This window comes from Nycticebus coucang, chromosome 6 (assembly GCF_027406575.1).
Source record: "Nycticebus coucang isolate mNycCou1 chromosome 6, mNycCou1.pri, whole genome shotgun sequence".
NCBI classification, from domain to species: Eukaryota; Metazoa; Chordata; class Mammalia; order Primates; family Lorisidae; genus Nycticebus; species Nycticebus coucang.
Genome location: NC_069785.1, coordinates 69,090,166 through 69,114,800, shown reverse-complemented (window position 1 = coordinate 69,114,800; position 24,635 = coordinate 69,090,166). Strand labels below are relative to the sequence as shown.

At 43.8% G+C, this 24,635-nt stretch overlaps 1 protein-coding gene across 2 annotated transcripts in view; it reads right to left on the bottom strand.

Moving 5' to 3' along the window:
• MAP2K1 (mitogen-activated protein kinase kinase 1) overlaps positions 1-24,635 on the bottom strand; it is an 83,129-nt gene that overhangs the window by 35,119 nt on the left and 23,375 nt on the right. For both annotated transcript variants that reach the window (XM_053596095.1, XM_053596096.1), the window contains exons 2-3: positions 4,933-5,143; positions 3,490-3,636 (exon numbers count right to left, since the gene is read on the bottom strand). In XM_053596095.1, the coding sequence (XP_053452070.1) occupies positions 3,490-3,636; positions 4,933-5,143 (358 nt within the window). The remainder of the gene's footprint in view (positions 1-3,489; positions 3,637-4,932; positions 5,144-24,635) is intronic.

Here is a 24,635-nt window from a genome sequence, read left to right as displayed (position 1 = left end):
CCTCTGATAAGCACTCTGGAGTTCAACCCATACTCACCCTACAAATGGCCTCCCGGTTCCCCAATTAAAGTGAGAATTCTGGGTAGTACAGAACTTGGGGGTCACTCAGGAAAGAATTTCTGATGGTTCAGAAGAGAAGGCATGAGAGGGCATGTGCCTGGTGCTCAGCAGCTCTCGTGTCTGCACTGACACCTCTCCTCACTTGAAAAGGTACTAGAACACAGTCATCCAGCCTTGAGCAGTTCTGAAGGACACAGATGCTGATCTTGGCAGCTCACACAGCATTTTGTACATAATAATCACTAACAACAAGTGTTTGTGAAACGGAACCATGTTAATTAATGTAAACCCCGACTGGTTATAAGTGCCAAAAACCATGGAAACACAGGATGTGACCACAGATAACGGCCCCTAAAGAAGCTCTCACACAATTATTTCTCCACAGAGATGAAAAATCCTGAGAGAAAATAAGACTTGCATAGCATAATAGAAACACCATGAAATTTAAAGAAAGTTGACCTGGTTAGAGACATGTGTGCCTTAGACAAATTACAAAACCTCTTAGGGCCTTCCTCTCTCCATCTCCCAGCTGGGGAGTCAACAATCTTCTCATGTGATGGTGCTGATGTGATTAATAACTTATGTAATGAGAAAAGGACTAGGCAAGTGGTGGAAGGTTCAAAAGCTATTGCTCTTATATCGAGTCATGCCTCCACCCAACTTCTATTATGTCACAAGACCTAAGAGGAAAAAAGGATCCTTTGGCCTCTGCTGTCATTGGTTTATTATCAGCCCCCCACCTTCTTTCCCTTCTAGTTTTCCAGAACCTCCCTCACCATTTATACATTGCATCCTTTAAGTCTTAGGCTAAAGTTGAAAATCAATCAACACCAACATAAAGAACACAAGAAACCCAAAGGATAAGGAATGGCAGGGCAAACCCAAGTGGAAAATAATCAGCACCCAGGCCAGGGGCTGGGACCAAGCCAGAGCTGACCGTGTGCTTCCCACCAAGACTACTTCACTCTCTTTGAGGCAAAAGGAAATAGGAGCTTTCTCAATAACCTTGACACATACAGAGGACATTTTAAAATTTAGGTTCCAGGTTGGACACAGTTGCTTATGCCTGTTATCCTAGCACTCTGGGAGGCTGAAGGAGAAAGATTACTTGAGCTCAGAGGTTCCAGACCAGCCTGAGGGGCAGCGCCTGTGGCTCAAAGGAGTAGGGTGCTGGCCCCATATGCCGGAGGTGGCGGGTTCAAACCCATCCCTGGCCAAAAACCACAAAAGGAAAAAAAAAAAAAAAAGACCAGCCTGAGCAAAGCAAGAAAGACCCCATTTGTACTATAAAAAGAGAAAAACTAGCTGGGCATGGTGGTACATGCCTGTAGTCCCACCTACTCAGGAGGCTGAGGCAGGAGGATCACAAGTCCAGGAGCTAGGCTGGAAAGCAAAAGCTAGATTGCCATGAGCTAGGCTGAGGTCAGGACACTCTAGCCCAGGCAACAGAGACTCTGTCTCAAAAAAAAAAAAAGAAAACAAACAACAAAAAAAAAACATTCCATATAGCACCAGGAATGTTGGCAGATGCCCACAACAGTACTTCCAGGAGGGTTCTCCTGGAGTTCAGTAAGACCAGGCACCAGGGCTCTCACTGCGGAGGGCAGAGTAGATCTAGAGGGTCAAGAACGACATGGAGGAGAAGCTGACAGAATCATGCTGGACTGAAAGCCAAAATGTATGCAGACTTTGCTGTTCTAAATCACTAATATGGGATTAAAAACAAAAAACACACAAGGATGCAGACTTGTGTCATGTCAGCCCAGTGAGAAAAAAGCAAAAGCTAATGTGTGCAGAGCACACACTCTACATCAAGCTGTGTGGTGAAAGACTTGCATCTCTCATTTTAACTACTCCTCATCGCAACCGGACAGGCATAATAACAGCCATTTTACAGAAGAGGAAAACTGAGAATCAGAAAGAAAGAAATCTACCCAAAGTCACCAAGAGAAAGTGACAATCAATCAACAATGACTGCGTGCCTGCGGTATGCCAGGACTATTCTGGGCTTTAGAGACCCAGTAGCAAATAAGGTAAAGCTTCTACTCGGACTTTTTTAGAGAAAGGGGATGTGAATATATACCTGTCAGATTTCAAAGGCCCCTATGCTATGCTGCCTAATGGGAACAACAGCACAAATAAACACCAACCATGAAGCCAGCCTCTCTCTTTGAAGTTCTAGGCTTCAAGGATGGACAAAAAGAACCAGACCCCTCATCACTGTCCTGTGGATTCAATTGAGTATAGCCACTAGGGGTCAGACAGCCTTGGTTTAAATTCTACAGTACCACTAACTAGCTGAATGACCTAGGCTAAGTTACTCAATTTTTCTGTGCCTCAGTTTCCTCACTGGTGTGAAATGAGAATAAGGTACCTGCCAAAAAAGGTTGCGGTGAAAATGTAATAAAATATTGATTTGCTTGATGTAATATACACCAAAAAAATCTTAGTTTATCAGTATTAGTATTAACATTATTGTTAAGTCACTGGGAAGAGAAGGGAGGGACTCCAGGCATATTATGGTAAAAGGACCGGCAGCTCCACGCATATCATCCGCCCATAAATGCCCTCTCACCCTCTCCTGCCACTAATGTGCACCAAGTAGAATTACTTCTCTTCATACCCAAAGAAACCCTTCAGGGGGGTTTTAGCTGCTCTTTTAACTCTAAAAGAAGGGCTGTCTCACTCGTCTTCATAACTCCAGAACCTCGTACCTCACAAACAGCACTGTATAACAATAAATGGATTTAAACTATATGAACCGTATTTAGCCACATCAAAATCTTAGGGTCATATGAAGCTTCTCAATTGAAAAAAAATGTATCTTAAGGTCATCTGGATAGGAAAAAAACCAGATGTGTTCTAGGTATACCCACCAGGGATACTTTCAGCTCTCTCTCTCTTTTTTTGTTTTTTGTTTTTTTGGTGCATCAGAGTCTCATTCTGTCACCCTGGGTAGAATGCCATGATGTCATCGTAGCTCACAGCAACCTCAAACTCTTTGGGTTCAAGCAATCCTCTTGCCTCAGCTTCCAGAGTAGCACCCACCACAATGCCTTGCTAGTTTTTTAGGGGTTTTTTTGTTTGTTTTTCGTAGAGATGGGATCTTATTCTTGCCCAGGCTGATCTCGAACTCCTGAACTCAAGCAATCTACCTACCTCAGCCTCTCAGAGTGCTAGAGTTACAGGTGTGAGCCACCGTGCCCATCCCCTTCTACCTCTCTTTAAAAACAGGCAGGGTCCCAGGAAGAAGGCTTGTCATCTTTCGGATATTAGAACTTCTACAGTCAGGCTTCTCAGATGTACAGGACAGTGATGTGGACCCAGGGAGTAGCAGGGAAGCAACTGGTTTCCTCCCAGACCAAAGACCAGGCCAGAGCCACCCAACTCCCAGGCCATCACTCCAGAGGCCAACACGTCACCACATACCATATGCTCCATGCAGATACTGATCTCGCCATCACTGTAGAATGCACCATAGAAGCCCACGATGTATGGAGAGTTGCACTCATGCAAAACCTGCAGCTCCCTTATGATCTGGTTCCGGATTGCGGGTTTGATCTCCAGATGTATTAGCTGGGGAAAGAAAGGTGAGGGAAAAAGGTTTTATGGAAGAAAGAAAAGGAGGAAGAGAAGATAGACAAAATTTTTCATATATGTTTAAGCTCTTAAGGATAGATGGCACCAGGTAAGTTTTAAACAAACTTCTGCTCAACCAAAGTACTGAGTGTCAATGGAGAGCTGTAAGCAGGAGAGGGCCAGCTGCACTTCATCACTCCTCTTAAGAACAAAGCTAAATGGGGCGGCGCCTGTGGCTCAAGGAGTAGGGCGCCGGTCCCATATGCTGGAGGTGGCGGGTTCAAACCTAGCCCCAGCCAAAATAAAAAAAAAAAAAAAAAAAAAAGAACAAAGCTAAATGGAGGGCTTACTCCAAAATGACCTTTGGAACTGAGCTAAGAAGGGAAACTGGCCTTGAGGACTTTGTTCATACTCAAGGGTTGTGAGGATAGAAGGGTAGGAGGAACTAAGGTATGCTAACCTAAGTTTACTTCTTGAGCAAAGGAACCTGATGAGGCTGAGATTTAGCCAAAGTCTCAGGTGCTACCTTACATCCCTGTAACATTTTCCCTTGTTCCAGCTGGGGAGGGAAGGCACAGCCACATTAAAGAGTTATTTAAAAGGATAAGCTTCTAAAAAATACCATCAATAGTGTGTGTAGGAGGACATGGAAGCAGTGGTTATCAGTGTGGGCTGCAGCAAGTAGTGAATGCTAGACAAAAGGTGGGCCTTGAAGATGAGCAATGTTTGAAAAGACAGAACAGCACAAGCAAAAATGTGAATGCACATGCAGAAAACTCTGGAAGAGACCAACCTCTCTCTGGGACAGTAGGCTGTGTTCAGGAAGAGCACCAAGGGTACACAAGAAAGGTTAGTCCAGCACAGAGACTGCATGCCATGGAGGGGAGTTCTGATGTTAAATACAGGGAGATGAAGGGGAGACAGTGGCAGGGCCACAGCACAGGAATCAACTTGGAGTCAGTGTTCTGTGTATCACTGGAGCTGGGGTAAACAAAACCAGCTTCTTGTGCACTTGATAAATGTCAACAGGCATCCTGACATTCCTTCCACAGCCCATAGAAAGCTAACGGGTCATTTGCTGTTATTTTCCAGACTGGGGTGGGGGATTAATATACTATATATACTGAATACAATCATAATGTGTTTACCCATAATTTGACAGGTAACATGAGTTTTAAATTCAAACAGCACAAAAAGGTACTGAAAGCAGCCAGTCTTCCTTCAGTCCTTGTCGCCAGGCCTCCCAGTCTCCCGAGAGATAACCTAATTACCTGTGTATCAAAGTAAACTCACCTTTCTGGCCATGACCAGACCAGAAGGCTTGTGGGAGACTTTGAACACCACACCACCATTGCCAGCCCCCAGCTCACTGATCTTCTCGAAGTCATCATCCTTCAGTTCTCCCACCTTCTGCTTCTGGGTAAGAAAGGCCTCAAGGCGCTTCCGCTGCTGTTCATCAAGCTCCAGCTCCTCCAGCTTCTTCTGCAAGGCCTCCAGGTTGGTCCTGTCTCACAGGAGGAACACAGATCAGTACCATCTCCAAAGAAGTTAAGCCAGAAAATCATTCCTATTGTGAAGAGCTCCAGCTTGTGGGCCAACTGAGAACCAATGGAGGAGGCTAGAAGAGAGGGGCTCTAACCCACTCTTCATTGTAGTCACCCCACAGGATTTACCACTGACAGGCTTTGGTTTCTTCATTTGTAAAAAGAGGGAATTAGGTCTTTCAATATACTTCAAGTCCACAAGAGGAACCAAAGAATCTACTAAAATCCAGAATGAGTCACCTTAATTTGCTTTAAAATCCCAGTTTAAAAAGTCCCACTAATGTCGGTTTTATTACATTTATACCACATGCAAAATAAAATTCCTTAAATCCACTGAACTTAAACCACACCAGCTATAAACTGAGTCACAAAGGTAGAAACACTCATTTCCAAAGTCATCACATCCAGGAACCAGCTTAATCAAAAACATTAGACCAAGGAATCATAAAAACTATATACATAGAAGTGTTGTTGTTCGGCAATGCCTGTGGCTCAGTGGGTAGGGCACCGGCCCCATATACCGAGGGTGGTGGGCTCAAACCCGGCCCCGGCCAAACTGCAACAAAAAAAACAGCCAGGCGTTGTGGCAGGCCCCTGTAGTCCCAGCTACTCATGTAGGAGGCTGAGGCAAGAGAATCGCCTAAGCCCAAGAGCTGGAGGTTGCTGTGAGCTGTGATGACACAGCACTCTACTGAGGGTTACAAAGTGAGACTCTGTCTCTACAAAAAAAAAAAAAAAAAAACTTAAAAAAAAAAAGCGTTTTTGTTTGTTTTGTTTTTTTTTTTGGGGGGGGGGGGGTTTGAGACAGAGTCTCACCATGTCGCCCTGGGTAGAGTACCATGGCATCACAGCTCACAGCAACTCAAACTCTTGGGCTTAAGCGATTCTTTTGCCTCAGCGTCCCAAGTAGCTGGGACTACAGGCACCCACCACAATGCTCAGCTATTTTTTGGTTGCAGCTGTCATTGTCATTTAGCTAGTTCAGGCCGGGCTCAAACCAGCCAGCCTCAGTGTATATGGCCAGTGCCCTACTCACTGAACTACGGGCACCGAGCCCATAAAAGTTTTATCTTTGCATAATACATACAAATGAGTGCTCATTCACCCATTTTTTTAATGTAGGGCAAGGTCCTTTGAATAAATGCCAGTGGTAAAAGTTCCACATCATCTTTCCTACACATTGTCTATGATTTCCTATTCCTATTTCCTTAAAGTGAAGTAAGAAATGTAGACTCTTGCAGAGTAATCACAGTATAAAATTTTAGTTTTATAATTTCTCTCAATCTTTTTTTTTTTTTGGCCAGGGCTGGGTTTGAACCTGCCACCTCCAGCATATGGGGACGGCGCCCTACTCCTTTGAGCCACAGGCCCTGCCCAATTTCTCCCAATCTTAACGCTTATCTAGTTTGACAGTATTTTAGTGATTTATACTGAATCTTTCCACCGTTTTTAACTAGTGTTCACAGAAAAGAAAAAAAAACGCTCTTATTTCATCAGTTTATCTGATATCCAAATACATTACTTAACTATAATACCAGCCACAACTGTACGAATGGGTTTGGGAACAAGCTGGCTCTTGGTAAACACCTAATTCAGCCAGTGAGTGCCAAAGCCACTGGGCACGGCAGAGCGCGGCCTGCTAGTGAGCACTCAGCACGCTGTGGGTGGTGCTCAGCGCACCATAGAGAGAATGAAGAGTGCTCCTCACCGCTGTGAGAGAGCTAAGAGGAGGGTGGTAAAGAAAGTGTCTACTGTAAATTTCATGCATTTCATTCCCTACTCAAACAGACAGCACAAGTGACAGATAAGCCTTCATTACACCTCAGCATATCAGTGGCCCCCAAACACATCCCAGTTCTGAGCCTGAAGGGTAGAAGCATAATCCTCCCCTCATCCTTCACTCTCGTCTACCCCAAACGTCCAGAAGGCAGAGAGAGGGAGACCTGATTCCCTCCCACCCACTCCTCCTCCAACATGGGGAGGTCTGACACTGCCTTACAAAAACAGCACCTGGGGCCAAAGAGGACCCAAGGCTACTGATTCTCCTCACTGGTAACCGGGGAAGGCAAGCTATATTACAAACTGAACTGTGTCGCCCCCTGTGGAAATTTGTATGTTGAAGCCTAAACTCCAGCGTCACCGTATCTGCAGACAACACTTCTAGGAGGTAATTAAGGTTGAAATGAGATCATAAAGGTGGGGTCCTAATCAGGTAGGACTGGTGGCCTCATCCTATTCTCCACAACCAGTGCACCACTGAGGAGAGGCCCCATCAGCACACAGTGATAAACAGCTGTCTGCAAGCGAGGAAGAGGGCCCTCACCAGAAGCCAACCCTGCCTGCACCTTGCTCTCACACTTCTAGCCCTGAACTGTGAGAAAATAAACTACTGTTATTTAAACTAACCAGTCTACGGTATTTTGTTACAGAAGCCAGAGCAGACTGAAGCAGCTGGCCAACATTCTCATCCTGCTAAAAGGTTCAGCTAAGTCTCACAATGTCCCCAGTCCCTTGGGTGTGGACCCAGAACATGTGTGGTTCCGAGTGCACAGTGCATACCTTCTAATGCCCTTTCTCCCAGATCTCTCCATAAAGGAGCCCACTGTTGACCAGATTTAGAAACATGTCTAATGCAGAAGGATCCCACACTGAACCCTGGAAGAGATTACAGCTGCCTGGAGGGCTCAGCAGGATAGCTGGAAATGCAGGCTCCAAAAGCTGCTCTCAAAAAGATACACAGAGTGGGGGGGGGGGGGATGAGGGGAGGGCTGCATGAAAGGAAAATCGCCCTTCTCACAACACTGTGTACCTTTCTCAGTGCTTTACCTTAAGTCATTTAATCTACAACTCCACGATGAGAAGACATAAGCAAACTCAAACACAGGAGTGGTAAGTTGTCCAAAATCACACACCGGGTAAGTAGCATAGCCAGGATTCAGGCCCAGGTAGAGAAAATAAATCTCTATAACCTTAACCATGATGCTGTATCATTTCTTTATAAAACACCCAAGGAGGCAATTTACAAACATGGGTAAGATGCTAGGATGGGGCACTTAACACACCCACCAGGGCTCAATCATACACAAAGGCAGCATACTCTGCGTGAAAGGCCCTTTACCCCAGATGCGAAGCTGTCTCCCCTGCACACCTTTCTGATGGCAAGTCTACTGGGGCAGATTAACACTCCCTTATAATTAATACCAGACACAGGAAACTCAATCTGTTTGGCAAGGAAAAAAAAAAAAATGCTGACTTTGTTCACTTTCCTGACTCTCTTTGAAATTATTAATTCTTGCACCTTCAGGAAGAAAAATCAGGTCTGGTCTTTGTGTCACTTTTCTCCTTTCTCTACCACCTCCTATGTGCTATCGTTGAACCAGCTACCTAAGGAACTGGCTCCTGCTTTGTGCTTTCAGAAGGTGGAGCTGGGTGGAGACATGACAAAGACTATAAGCTGTGGTGACAAGACTTTCCCAATGGTGGGAGTGTAGGGCGGGGACCAGGGGTGGAACGCTATTGGCAAGTTAACAAGTTACTAGTATTCAAGAGTCTCCAAAACTCAGAGGGCAAAAACCTGCCTCCTGCACAATCTTTGGTTTTTAAATGAAATCAGAAAAACTGAGTCTGAAGATCATTAAAAATATAAAACAAGGTGGGGCCCATAGCTCAGTGGGTAGGTGCTGGCCACATACACCCAGGCTGGTGGGTTTGAACCTGGCCCAGGCCAGCTAAACAACAATGATAACTATAACAACAACAACAAAAATAGCTGGACATGTGGCAGGTGCCTGTCGTCTCAGCTACTTTGGAGGCTGAGGAAAGAGAATAGGTTAAGCCCAAGAGTTGGAGGTTGCTGTGACCGGTGATGACACCGCACTCTGCCAACGGCAACATAATAACACTCTGTCTCAAAAAAAAAAAAAAAAAAACACCTGGATCTCCAGCTCAATGAATCTCTGACACAGCCCTCTCTCCAGGGACCAGCTGTGATCATCTCCCACCCCTACGAGGTTCACCACCAGAGAGAAAACAGCACACCGTAACCTGAATTCTGCATCATGGCTATCTAAGAGTAAACATGAGTTCATCAAGATACAAGAAAATTATAGGCTTGAAATAGGAAAGCAAAGAAAAACCAGGGTTGTCATGTGCATTCTGCAGACACTAGGGTGGGAAAGGACGGTCTCTGGGTAAGAACAGCAAGAACATTGCCTTCCCGCTCATCTCACCCATCTGCTGAGAGTAATTACACTGCCACAACTAGAACCTTTCATTTGTGGCTCAGTGGTTTAAATCAAGCAGCAGCGTAAAATGTAGCACATGGAGGGACCTTAAAGACCACGTAATCCAACCTCTGTTCACAGATAAGGAAACTGAGGCCCAAAGAGGGCAAGATCATAGTTCGCTGGTAGAAGCTCTCCTCAACTCCTAGAACAGAGCTCTTTTCAAGGTCTCACACTGCCCCCATTCAACCCTGACTGTCACTGAACTTAGAAGCTAGCCTAAGAAATGACTGGAATATGGGGGTGATATCTAAATGAAGAAACAGGATCCTTAAACTGTCACACACCAGACAGAAATGGGCCGAAATTGCACACCAAACACCAGTCAGCTGTCACCAACCTGATCCTTGCTCTAGCCTGGGTGGCAGGCCTTGCTTCTACCAGAGGGGTCCACTCAGGGACAGGCAGAGGATGAAAACTAATCACCATGTTGGAAGGAGAAGAGTCCCAGTGCAGGTGCGTGTCCTCACCACAAAGCCCAAGTAGTCCCTCTCTTGGACATTAGGCAAGTAGGAATACTACTGGGGCAGAAAACAAGTCAGGAAGCAGGGAAAGAGGAGGAAAGGAAAAGCAGAGAGCCCCAAGCTAAAAGGAGCCAGCACCTAGAGGGTAAGGCAACCCCTTAATCACACACCCTCTACCACTTCCCATCTGTGGGGTCTTGGACTTTCCCTTCTCGTCCCAGATTCCATAGCCATAGAGCAGCATATGGGGAGGGAGAGAGGCAAAAGGGACAAGTCCCCTAAGTATCTCTCACATATATCTTAAATCCAAGTTTGTCAATGTGACAGCGCGCTGAGGAGAAACAGAACAGGGTGTGTTCAAGTTGAGAGGCTGAAGAGCTTCGGAGGGGAGTGTGAGAACAAAGAGAAGAAATGGTATCTGGGATCAACCACAGATGGCTGGGGGTTGGGAGATGAGGGTACAAAAGAGAAGCAAGAGAGGTGAGGAGAATGGGCCTGAAGGAGGAAGAAGAGGGTGCCCAGGCACAGCTTACCAATTTCCAGATCCCCCCGAGGCTAGCCCATCTGTCAGGAAGTGCAGATGCATTGACTAGGGCCAGGCCAGACAACATGGAGGAGAAGGGGCTATACCCTCCCACACCCCGAGCCCACAGGAGGGACTGTTCAACTAAGTGGACAATCCAATTGTAGGATTATGTGCACCCACTGCGTGAAACAAGCCAGGCACAAAAGAGTACATACTATGTCATTATATAAAGTTCAAAAAAGGGCAAAACGAATCCATGCAATTATAAATTAGGAAAGTGATAACCCTCTAGGGCAGAGGTTCTCTGTCTCAACCCACAGGAACTGTATTAAAGGGCTGCGGCATTAGGAAGGCTGAGAGCCACTGCACTAGGAGGAAGTAACTCAAACAGGGGATATGATGGTTAATTGTATGTATCAAATTGGCTGGGTCACGGCACCCAGATATTTGGTCATTGTTTCTTTGAAAGTTTTTTGTGAGGGGGGAATAATATTAACATTTAAATGGGGGGACTTTGATTAAAGTAGATTACCCTCCATTGTGGGGGTGGGACTTTTCTAATCAGTTGAAAGCCATAATAGAACAAAAACTAACCTTCCCAGAAGGAAGAATTCTAGCAGTAAACTGAAGTGCCTCTGGACTTGAACTGCCCACAACTCTTCCTAGGCCTCCAGCCTACTGGCCTACCCTGCAGATTTTAGACTTACCAGGCCTCTATAATCACAAGCCAATTCCCTAAAATAAACATCAACCTCTTTCTATTTCTGTACACACACACACACCCATTAGTTCTGTTTCTCTAGAGAACCTTGATGAATATAGGGCCTAAGGGGAATTCCTGGGTGCTAGTAATGCCCTTTTCTTTTTTTTTTGCAGTTTTGGCCGGGGCAGGCTTGAACCTGCCAACCAATATGGGGCCAGCGCCCTACTCCTTGAGCCACAGGCGCTGCCCCTAATGCCCTGTTCTTGATCTGAGTGCTGCTTATGTGGTATGTTCAGTTTCTGAAAATTCATCAAGCTATGCATTTATGCTATAAAAATGAACCTGAACCTGAAGTCTGAATATCTAGGTATGAATCTCTGGCCAGAGATTCTCTCAACTTGGCCAGGTTACTTAAAAGCCTTAAAGCCTCAGGTTTTTCATCAATAAAACAGGGTTAACAGTGGTAATCGTGTCATGGGGTTGTTAGGAGACTAAGGCAAATCAAATTTTTTTTTATTATTAAATCATAGCTGTGTATATTAATGCGATCATGGGGCACCATACACTGGTTTTATAGACTATTTGACATTTTCATCACACTGGTTAACATAGCCTTCCTGGCATTTTCTTAGTTACTGTGTTAAGACATTTATATTCTACATTTACTAAGTTTCACATGTACCCTTGTAAGATGCACCGCAGGTGTAATCCCACCAATCACCCTCCCTCTGCCCATTATCACCCCTCCCTCCCCTCCCTCTCTCTCTTCCCCATATTCTTAGGTTATAACTGGGTTATAGTTTTCATATGAAAGCCATAAATTAGTTTCATAATAGGGCTGAGTACATTGGATACTTTTTCTTCCATTCTTGAGATACTTTACTAAGAAGAATATGTTCCAGCTCCATCCATATAAACATGAAAGAGGTAAAGTCTCCATCGTTCTTTAAGGCTGCATAATATTCCATGGTGTAGACATACCACAATTTATTAATCCATTCGTGGATCGATGGGCACTTGGGCTTTTTCCATGACTTAGCAATTATGAATTGGGCTGCAATAAACATTCTGGTACAAATATCTTTGTTATAATGTGATTTTTGGTCTTCTGGGTATATACGTAGTAGAGGAATTATAGGATTGAATGGCATATCTATTTTTAGCAAATCAAATATTATTAACCAATAATTAGATGACAACAGCATTTTTTAAGATAGAGTCTTGCTCCAGCCTACCTCACAGCAACCTCAAACTCTTAAGTTAAAGCAATCCTCCTGACTCAGCCTCCCCAGTAGCTGGGACTACAGGCAGCCACCACAATGCCCAGCTAATTTTTCTATTTTTAGTAGAGATGAGGGTCTCATTCTTGCTTAGGCTGGTCTTGAACTCTTAACTTCAAGCAATCCTCACCTCAGTCTCCCAGAGTGCTAGGATTACATGAATGAGCTACCATGCCCAGCCTATACAATATTAATATTTGTTTAGCATTTAGATGATTCCAACTCTTTCACATTTCATTCCCATTTAATCTCTACAACTACCTGTAATATTTATCATCACATTTCAATTTAAACTGACCTCAGCTGTCTATATTCCTTTCACTATTTCACCAAGGGCCTTTTAGCGCCAGAACTAATGCATTCTCAGAGCTGTCCTAGGAAGACAAAACAATCAATTTATTCTCAAAGAAAAAAACAACAAGGATTGGACAGGTGCAGTGGCTCACTCCTTTAATCCTAGCACTCTGGAAGGCCAAGGCAGGTGGATTGTTTGAGCACACACATTCAAGACTAGCCTGAGCAACAGTGAGACCTCATCTTTACTAAAAATAGAAAAACTAGCCAGGCCTTGTGGCGGGTGCCTCCCAGCTACTTGGGAGGCTGAAGCAAGGGGATCACTTAAGCTCAAGAGTTTGAGGTTGCTGTGAGCTATGATGCCATAGCAAACACAGTGAGACTCTGTCGCAAAACAAAACAAGGATAAAGCTACCAGTGGGGCTTATATGTAGACAAAAAGTAATGACCACAACCTTAAACCATGTAACATGGGAAGCCAACCACTGTGCCTACAGAGAAGTATGGCCCTGGTACTTAGCTATGGAGTTCTATTCTTGAACACTACAGAAAATATATATAAGGATTAGAGAATTTTAGAACTGGACAGAACTTTAAAGACCATCTAGTTTTAAATACCCTTTTTTAACTACAAGAAAAACTGCTCAGAAGTGATGCACAAGTTCACAGAGCAAGTGACTTGAACCCAGGTCTCCTGACTCCCAATGCCATCACCTTATTTCCCAAGCACAGAGAAGCCACATGTATGTTTTTCTTTCTTTCCAGTACAGTAGAACCTCCACAGTTGACCAGCTCCCTACACTGACCACTTCAAGTTGACCTAATTTTTTTTGTTTTTTTCTTTGGACCTAATTTTCATAGACCAGACATGCACAACATGTACTCAATGGAAGTTCCTTATTTTGACCACCTCCATATGTTGACCAGTTTGGTAAAGTCTATATTCCTTTCAGAGGTCAGATTACAGAGTTGTACTGTAGTTTCATGTTACACCATGAAAGGCCAGCTCTGTGCTGGCCAGAAGCAGTTCATTTCCTGCATATGTCACAGACCCTGGAAGTAGGTCTAGAAGCTGCTTTTGGGAACAATAACTATAAGACTTTTCTTACCTACACATCTGTCAGTAAGCAGAAAAGAGTAGGCGGCCAAGATGTGATCTGCATGAACAGCCAGCATCAAGGAAAAACTATTTTAAAAAATCTGCTAAATTCAGTGAAACACGTTAAGAACCATGCAAAAGAATGACTGCATTGAAGGATCCCACAGCTAATTAAGAATCTAAGCCCAAAGCCTGGCTCAACAGCGACATAAGGCAAAGGTATGTTATTGCTCAAGGTAGCACAGGAAACTTTCTCCTGCTCTAGACCTGCCAAAAATACAAAAGGGAGAGTTGGGTTGCCATGCAGAGGAAAGGAAATAATGTTGGGGAAACCCCATACCCAAGGTCCATATTTACAGTGCATATTTAAGACTGAGACTAGACCAAGACAATAGAGAACTTTCCTACCTAGCACCACCTTTCCTCAAACCTAGCACCACCAAACAGAAATTGCAGTTTACCACAGGGGATAGGCTAGAGTATGGAAAAAGACTGCCTCTGTGGCAAAGGGGAGTTTAAAACTGAGGCAGCAGTGGGAATACCGAAAACAAATTATGTTGCTCAGGCTCCACTCTAAGCACAAGATTACATTACTGGAGAAATGTGAAGCATGTGGTACACTGAAGTTAACAATACCAAACCTTGTTCAACTTCTGGCTAACAGCCTAACACACACTAACACCATGACAGAAGAGCATGCCCATTTCTGAGATAAAGATGATGATTTCCCTCAGTCTCTGTTCTCTATCCAATGTCTAACATTCCATCAAAAATTACAAGACACAAAAATCAAGAGGGGTGAGGAGAGAAACAACTTTATCAAGAGGTAAGGCAATAAACAGAAACAGACTCAGAAATGACCTAGACGTTGGAAATACAAGACAGGGGCTTTAAAATAACTATGATTAGTATGTTAAAGGTGGACAACATGCATGAAAATATGAGGAATTTCAGCAAAGATAAAAACTAAAAGAATCAAATAGAAGTGCTAGAAAATTTTAAAACTTGGCATCAGAGGTCAAATGGCTCAGAAACCCTAAAGATAAGTCAATAGAAACTAGCCAAACTGAAATACAAAGAGAAAACAAGAACAGTAAAAGAAATCAGAATATACAAAAGTTGTACCAAATAGTCTAACACATATATTTATTTTTGAGACAGAGTCTCAAGCTGTCGCACTGAGTAGAGTGCTGTAGCATCACAGCTCACAGCAACCTCAAACTCTTGGGCTCAAGTGATTCTCTTGTCTCAGCCTCCCAAGTAGCTGGGACTATAAGCTCCTGCCACAACGCCCAGCTATCTTTTTGTTGCAGTTGTCATTGTTGTCTTAGCAGGCCTAGGCCGTGGCTGTCACCTTACCCACTGAGCTAAGGGTGCCGCCCAGTCTAACACATTTAATTGGAATCTTGAGTGGGGAAGGCGGGGAAGAGAAAAGAATGAGATAAAAATGAAGGTAGGAGGGGCGGTGCCTGTGGGTAGGGCGCTGGCCCCATATGCCGAGGGTGGTGGGTTCAAACCCAGCCCCGGCCAAACTGCAACAAAAAAACAGCCAGGTGTTGTGGTGGGCGCCTGTAGTCCCAGCTGCTTGGGAGGCTGAGGCAAGAGAATCGCGTAAGCCCAAGAGTTAGAGCTTGCTGTGAGCCGTGTGAAGTCATGGCACTCTACCTGAGGACAGTACAGTGAGACTCTGTACACACAAAAAAATTTTTTTTACACGAAAAAAAAAAAAAATGAAGGGAGGGAGGGAGGGGAGAACACAGGGCAGAAAAAATATGTGAAGAAAAAAAGAGCAAGAATTTTCCAAAACTAGCCAGGCACAGTGGCTCAAATCTGTATGTAATCCTAGCACTCTGAGAGTCCAAGGCAGGCAGATTGCCTGAGCTCAGGAGTTCAAGACTAGCCTGAGCAAGAGAAGACTTTGTCTCTACTAAAAATGTGATAAATGCCTATAGTCCTAGCTACTTAGGAGGCTGAGGCAAGGGGATTTCTTGAGCCCAGGAGTTTGAGATTGCTGTGAACTATGACAACACAGTACTCTATCTAGGGGCAACTGAGTGAGATTCTTAAAAAAAAAAAAATTTTTTTTCCAAAATTAATGAAAGACAACAAACCCAGATCAGAAAAACCCAAAGCACCCTAAGCAAAATTTTAAGAAAGAAAAATTCACGCCTGTAATCCCAGCACTCTGGAAGGCCAAGGCGGGTGGATTGCCTGAGCTCACGAGTTTGAGACCAGCCTAAGCAAGAGCGAGACCCCATCTCTAAAAAAAAATAGCCAGGCAGGGCAACTGTAGTCCCAGCTACTTGGGAGGCTGAGGCAAGAGAATCACTTGAGGTTGAGGTTGCTGTGAGCTATGATGCCACAGCACTCTACCAAGGGCAAGAAAGTGAGACTCTGTCTCAATTAAACAAATTAATTAATTAATTAAAAGAAAAAAGAAAAATTCTACATCTAGACACATCACAGTCAAACTGCTAAAAATCAGAGATCAAGATTAAAAGCAGCCAGAGGAAAAAAAGAAACATTATGGACAAGAAACAAAGAATTTCAGCAGACTTCTTATCTGAAACAATGTGAAAAGATAATGGAGTAACAAAGGAAAAAAAAAAAAAAAAAAAATCAACCTAGAATTCTATGTCCAGCCAAAATATCTCAAAATGAAAATAAAACTAAGCTCAAACACCTAAGATACCATGAGAGCTTTCACTTATTTCTGACTATCTTGATACTCAGAATTCTCACAGGGCAGGCAGCAAGAATTGCCAGAGGAAAACCCAAGCCAGAAGTAAAAGGACCAGGGTCTGCGGGAACTCGGGCTCTGTCATGAAAGCACCAGGTGACTTTGGGAAAGCACTCTCACCTTGCCTCAGTTTCACTATATGTAAAAAGAGGAAGAGATGAGTGTTCACGCAACCCCTTGTGGTTACCAAAAAGCCTATCAATACAAATGCTTGAACAACTGTGAACTACTCTACAAGCATAAGATAATTCATGATTATCTTACAGGGAATTTAGTCTAAACCCCTGATTTTAGAGATGGAGAAACTGGGTCTCAGGAGAAGTAAGGCATCAGAAATTTTGACAATGACTCTTAGATGAAAAAGAATAAAAAACTGAACTGCTCATGAAAGAAAAAAGTGAATGCATTTGAGCAAGTAATGGAAGAAAACACAGATAAATGAAATGAGTTGCTGGGATGGAATAGAAGTTTTTTAAATTCTTGCATTTTCGTGTGTTCATGCAATAAATCACCTGGAGAAAATGCACAATGTAACTAATTATTACCATCATGGCTTCACAACCTACCGCCCCCAAAAGACTTTTGGGGCAAGGATTTTCCTACAGTTCCCATAATTCTCACAAAATACCTAGGATACAGATGCCTGCATAGTTCAAAATATGCTGGAATAATCAGAGTAAGTTTTGTAGGGATATGAGACTTGAATTGGTCTAGAATGATACATTAATTTTTTTTTTTTTTTTTTTGTAGAGACAGAGTCTCACTATTTATTGCCCTTGGTAGAGTGCCATGGCATCATACGGCTCACAGCAATCTCCAACTCCTGAGCTTAGGCAATTCTCTTTACTCAGCCTCCCGAGTAGCTGGAACTACAGGTGCCCGCCACAACGCCCAGCTATTTTTTTGTTGCAGTTTGGCAGAGGCTGGGTTTGAACCCACCACCCTCGGTATATGGGGCCGGCACCCCACCCACTGAGCCACAGGCGCCGCCCCATACATTAAATTTTTACTTGTTTGTTTGATAGGATCTCACTCTGTCACCCAGGCTGGAGTGCAGTGTGGGGTGATCATAGCTTGCTCTAGCCTTGAACTCCTAGACTCAAGGAATCCATGCCTCAGGCTTTTGAGTAGCTAAGACTACGAGTATGCCCAGATAATTTTTTTTCTTTCTTTAGAGACAAGGTCTTGCTGTGTTGCCCATGGTCTTGCTATGTTGCCCACGCTATGTGGCCTAAGCCATTGTGCTTAGTCATAAAAAAAAAATGTAGGGCTCGGCACCCATAGCACAGTGGTTATGGCGCTAGCCACATACACCAAAGTTGGTGGGTTCAAACCCGGCCCAGGCCAGCTAAAACAATAATGACAACTGCAACAAAAAATAGCTGGGGGGCGGCGCCTGTGACTCAAAAAAGTAGGGCACCGGCCCCTTATGCCAGAGGTGGCAAGTTCAAACCCAGCCCTGGCCAAAAACTGCAAAAAACAAACAAACAAAAATTATTAAAAAAAAAAATAGCCGGGCATTGTGGCGGGCGCCTGTAGTCCCACCTACTTGGGAGGCTGAGGCAAAAGAATTGCTTAAGCCCAAGAGTTTAAGGTTGCTGTGAGCTATGACGCTACAGCACTCTACCGAGGGTGACATAATGGAACTCTGTCTCAAAAAGAAAAAAAAAAAAAAAAACAATTTAGATAACAAAAGAGAATAAATAAGAGAATAAATAGCGTTCTAGTAGGGGCTATTCTGTGGACAATGGTATGGAATTAGGATTAAGAATATTAGAAGCAAGGAATATGTATTAGAGCAGTTCTCACCCTTCCTAAAGCCTCCTAATGCTGCAACCCTTTAATATAGTCCCTCATGTTGTGGTGACCCCCAACCATAAAATCATTTTTGTTGCTACTTCATAACTGTAATTTTGCTACTGTTATGATTGTAATGTAAATATCTGATATGCAGGATGTATTTTCATTTTCACAAAGGGGTCGGGACCTACAGGTTGAGAACCACTGTATTAGAGGAATAAAGCTTTAAAAAATATAAGAAACTGAGAATTAGCACAGGTGTTTATTTTTCATTCCCCTTTAAATCAGGTAGTTTCCAAGTCAATAAACAATTTTTTTTTTTAAGAAAACACGTTTGCTTAAAGAGAGATGAATAAAAATCACATATTCCTATTATTTTAAAACAGAACAAAAAGCAACTTACCCCTCGGAATTAAACAGGTTTCTAAAATCATATAAATTACCTTCCCACAACACATTTCTGCAGATAGTCACACTGATACACACACACGCACACGCATAATGGGACCACCCACTCACACTGACTCTTCTCAAATATTGAACAACATTCTGAATCAGAGCAGAGGGTGTCAGATTGTTCCCTGAAAGAATCGCCAATATAATTCCTTCTGCCGCAATGGCCAAAATGTGTTTCCTATTAGCCACAAATGAACTATTTTCTAAAGGATCAGTCTTCTGGAGAAGCACAGAAAAGAAAAATGATGGAGTTAGGAGGGAGAAAAAAAAGATCAGAAGATAAAAGACAAAAAGAAATACCACCTTTACTTGATAGTGACAAAAGAGGGATATAGTCCGGTAAAGAATAAAAATTTAGATGTTGGCTTGGCACCTGTAGCTCAGCAGTTAGGGCGCCAGCCACATGCACGGGTGCTGGTACCTTCAAACCCACCTGAGCCTACTAAACAAACAAACAACAACAACAACAAAATAGCCAGGTGTTATGGCGGGCACCTGTAGTCCCAGCTACTAGGGAAGCTGAGACAAGAGAATCACTTGAGCCCAGGAGTTTCAGGTTGCTGTGAGCTATGACACTACAGCACCCTACCGAGGGTGACATAGTAAGACTCTGTCTCAAAAAAAAAAAAAAAAAATTTAGATACAGTTGAAGAGATGACCTTCTTAAATGCTGGGCACGGTATATCTATTAACTCATTTAATCCTCAAAACACCATTAAAACATAGGTCGGGACAGCACCTGTGGCTCAAAGGAATAAGGCGCCAGCCCCATATGCCGGAGGTGGCGGGTTCAAACCCAGCCCCGGCCAAAAACTGCAAAAAAAAACATAGGTATGCTGCTCCCTCTTTATAGATATGGAAATAGAAGCCGGAAGCATTTAAGTAACTTACACAGCCAGAGTTGGAACTCCAAATTTTGATCTTTTCTCCACACTGTGTTTAAGAGCTAATAATGTCCTTTAAACAAAACCCTCTACCAGTTCATCCTGAATACCAGACATTTCCCCCATTACTGTGATTCACTCCTTAAGGTAAAGAATTGTGGGCCAGGCACAGTGGCTCACATTTGTAATCCTAACATTCTGAGAGACCAAAGTGGGAAGACCCCTTGAGCTCAGGAGTTTGAGAGCAACCTGAGCAAAGGCAAGACCCCGTCTCTACCAAAAACAGAAAAATTAGGCAGGTATCATGGCAGGCACCTATAGTCCTAGCTACTCCAGAGGCTGAGGCAGGAGGATTGCTTGAACCCAGGAGTTTGAGGTTGCTGTGAGCTAGGCTGACACCACAGCACTCTAGCCGTGGGGAAGAAGAGTGAGAATTTGTCTCGGGGGAAAAAAAAATAAAAAGGTAAAGAACCTTTGCTAAAATGTAAAGGTTCCTGGAAGGACAATAAATTAAATCTACCCAAGGCTGACACACTTTGATTGGAGTGGGGAGGGAAGAGTAAAGACACTGCTGGTACAAGCCGTAAAACTGCTGCAGACCACTAAAGAGCCAGGGTACTGTGGGTGGGAAGGATGTAGAGGAGGGGGCCGGGAGTACTGAAAAGAAAGCAACAAAGGCAACCCAGGCAGCAAAATCCGATAAGTATGTGGTCACCATCACAAAAACAAATGGAGCCTGGGCCTTGTGGTAGCCACAAAATCACAAAATGGTATATAGCTGGCTGTGTCTGAAAGGACAAGCTGGCTGAATGTGCCTTAGAAAGATGATGTCCTGGGCATTACTCATTCCCTGTTCTTGAGAAGCTGATATAGAAAAAGACCTTTTAGAAAGTCCCTGTGTAATGAAATTGCCCATGCTGCCCTGTGAATCAGGGGCATAGGTTGCTCTTCTACGAGGGAGAAGGTACAGGATTCAATGTGACCCAATCTTAGATCTCATAACCCAAAACCATGAGAACAGTTGAGGCCCAATATAAAAGGTCAACAGCCAGTGCCCAGAAGCACACCTAAGGGCAGGAAACAGCAGAGGAAACAGCACTCAAAATGTGTCTCAATTCTGGTCTATGCTGAGAAATCTTCAATTCACCAGTCCTGGTCTCCGTCTTATATAGAAGAACAGCATGTTTGTTACAGCTGGACTGTTCTCCCTGCTCAAAGTACATACAGGACAGGGTCAGAATATCTCATCTCTGAACACATATCACCTCTGGGGAAAACTCCAGCGCCAGACTGCTTTCTAGCATTGCTCAGGGAATCCTGATCTCACCATCAGGACTGAAGTGCACACAGGTGCTCACTTAGGCACGCAACTTCTTAAACTGCAGGTGAAATATACTGCTAGCCAGGCCATCAAATCAGCAGCCATTTGCCTGGTAAAGTAAACCCTCCCTGGAAGAAGTAATATCATAGACCAGACAGACAGACCAGGGTGGTAAAGGTCATTTAAGACCAAAGATACCTAATACCATTAGACCTTAAGTTATCTGTACTGCTATAATGTAATACACCCTCCACCCCAGCCCTGCAGCCCAACCTGCCTTGCACACAAGTAGCTCTGAGCATATTTGTTCTTACTGTTTGGTGGAAACCTGGGAAAAGGGGCCAAACTTGAGGATGGTTCAACACAGAACCAAAAGAGAAAAGGCATAGAAAGGGAAACCTGGGTCCCGTAGAAAAACTGACCATGAGAATGTGAACCTCCAGGACTGTTCTAACCTGGAGGAGGACACAGGATAGGGAACTTGAGTGGACATCTGGCTTATATCCATTTATGCCTACAGTGTGAAAATGCAATGAGGATTTATTACAGAGCACTCACTCTGTGACGGCGCTGTATGTGCCATGGCCTAGGAAGACGCACATGAAGACAAGACCCCTGCCCTCACAAGACTATCCCAGTGTGTGCGTGTGTATGTGAGAGACAGGGAGGGAGAAGATACACAGACAGACGACAGGCGGAGGAGGTATCACAGTGCAAGCCAAACACAGGAAAGGGTCCTAACAAGTAGAGCTACAGCAGGAGAGGCAAAATGCTACCAGGGAGGTGGGCATGGGAGGATATAGGAACAGAGAGAAAGGACTCCCAATTCTAAGATGAGAAAGGGAAAGTGAAGGTCATAAAATGTAATGGCTAAGTTTAGTCTTGAAGAATATCAGTTTTTGCAGCAGATGGGAAGAGAAAAGAGGTCCAGGCTTGAGCATCAGCTCATGTAAAATGACACTGAAAGTTATAAGCCGTTCCAAATGGCCAGAGAGTAGGTACGTCAGGACAGCGCTGAGATGAGGCTGTAGGTAAGCTGGGGTTAGACCACGAAGAGCATGGCACCCATGCTAAAGAGTTAGGTTTGGGAGAACAGGGAGCTAGGATATTTTAGACTTCTGTAATTTTACCAGGCATAAAAAAGTAATGCATGTCCATTACAAAAAAAAAAAAAAAAATACTAGTCCAGAAATATATAGTCTAAAAGTAAAACTCTATGTTCCATTTTCCCTTAGATAACTACTTTTTTTTTTAGATAACTACTTTTAAAACTGTTGAATATATACTCTTCTAGATTTCTTCTAAGTACATTTCCAATGAGTATATATAGTATGTTTTTGTTTTGCAAAGATGGAATTATAACATACACACTTGTTCTACAACAGCAAATTCTGAAGTAAGAAAGTGACAAGATCAGTTTCATATTTTGGAACCAAGAGTCTGACAACTTAAGAGCATAGAGGCGGGACAACAAGGCAGGGAAGTCAGCTTGAAGTCAAGGAAAACAAGGGAAGATGACAGCTTGTCCACCACAGCAGCCAGGCAATAGAGAAGAAATGGACAGAGGATGAAGTTAGGGAGGGCAAGACCGGGTAATTACCTGGATATGGAGAGAGAGAGGTAGGCGCTGAGGATGATTCCAGTTGCTGGCTGGGTAGCCAGGGAAATGTTATTTACAGTATCACAAAGAAGAGGACTAGACAGCTTTGGGAGTAGGAGGCTGTTGTATAGTAAATAATTTGTCTGGCCTTTGTCCTCAGTCACTGGGAGGCAATTTAAATCCTTGGAATTTCTCCAGTGATAAGAATGGTGGGCCCTGATTCTAAGAAGGTGACTCATGGTGGGCCCCTACACAGTTTGCTTCAGGAGCTGACACAGGTTGAGGGCTGGCTAGACCAGAGAGGTCAACCACGTGATCAGAGGGTCAGGGCTTGGAAACATGTGAGGCAGCTTAACCCACAGGGAGCAGAGAGCGCTAGAGACTGAATTCAGTCACACAGCCAGTGATTCGATCAGTCATGCCTATGTAATAAAGCCCCAGTAAACTCCGGACACTGAAGCTCAGATGGACTTCCCTGGTTAACAATACTCTGTGCATATTGTTACCTATCAATGTACTAGGAGAGTGATGTGCCCCAAGTCTATCAGGACAGGATACCAGAAGCTTTGCATTTAGGACCCTACTAGACTTCATCCTGTATGTTTCTTCTTTGGGCTGGTCCTGATTGTTTCCTTTTGCTGCAATAAAATTACAATCCTAATTAGCACTAACATTAAAAATTTTTTAATAATTCAAAAAAAGAGACCTGGGGCAGCGCTGTGGCTCAGTGAGTAGGGTGCCAGCCCCATATACCAAGGGTGGCAGGTTCGAACCCAGCCCCTGCTAAACTGCAACAAAAAAATAGCCGGGCGTTGTGGCGGGTGCCTGTATTCCTATCTACTCAGGAGGCTGAGGCATGAAATCACCTAAGCCCAAGAGCTGGAGGTTGCTGTGAGCTGTGACAGCACAGCACTCTACCAGGGGCTACAAAGTAAGACTCTGTCTCTAAAAAAAAAAAAACTGTAGCACTTTCCTGAGTTTTATGTGTTGTACTAGCAAATTATAGAGCCTGAGTGGGTAGTGGAAAGCCCCAAATTTGTAGTCAATTCATCAGAAGTGCGTGAAACAGGGAACCCCCAAGTTTGTAGCTGGTATCTGAAGTGAGGGCAGTCTTATGAAGGACTGTGCTCTTAACCTGGTTTAACTGCAGGGAGTAAGTATCAGAAGTCATTATAGGGCACAAGAGAATTATAAATGTACTGTCTGGACAAGCTGGGTTGAAGATTTACCTGCAGGCTGTACACCTGGAGCTACTCAGCATGTGGGTGACCAATAGGCCAGAAACTTGTAAGAGGCCTGAGGCAGGCTCAGCAATCTAAGATGGTGACCATAGCCATGAACGCAGAGAACCAAAAGGGCAAGTATAAAGGCTAAAAGGAGAGCCCAAAAACCCAAAGGAAGGCCACTATTCCTGCTTTGAATCTTGAGGCAAAGGCAGGCACTTACCCTTTGAGTTCTCACAGCCTGTGTTGTACCACACATCAAAGTTAGAGCATTTGTCACACTGCCTTGCAACTGTCTGCTCATATTCTCAACTAGGCTGGACGTATCCCCTAAAGTGGGATTTAACCCAGGGTAAGGTATATGATAAACAATAAAAAAAGCCTACTCTACAGAAATGGGTGAGAATTTGCAGTGAGAAATATTTTCATGCTAACTAAACTCTCCTCTTGTCACTTAAGTCCATAATTTGTTTTAGTATATTATCAATAGACACACAGAGGTCAAAGCTTTAAACATCAAGAAATTTTTCATTTTGGCTAGAGCGGGTTAATTGCCGTAAGTCTGACCTACGACATTTTGTTTTGTTTCCTTTTGATGCTTGTAGCAGCCCTACTAAAGAAAATGCAGCGTCATACACCAAGAAGGGAACAGTCAGGCTTATTCTCCTGATCAAGATGGTCCAAGACACCAGCCTAGAAGGCCTCAGGACATTTGGGGTTTAGCAAAGAACAGCTTGACATCCTAGCTTCTAAAAATTGCTGGGAGAGCCAGGCGCAGT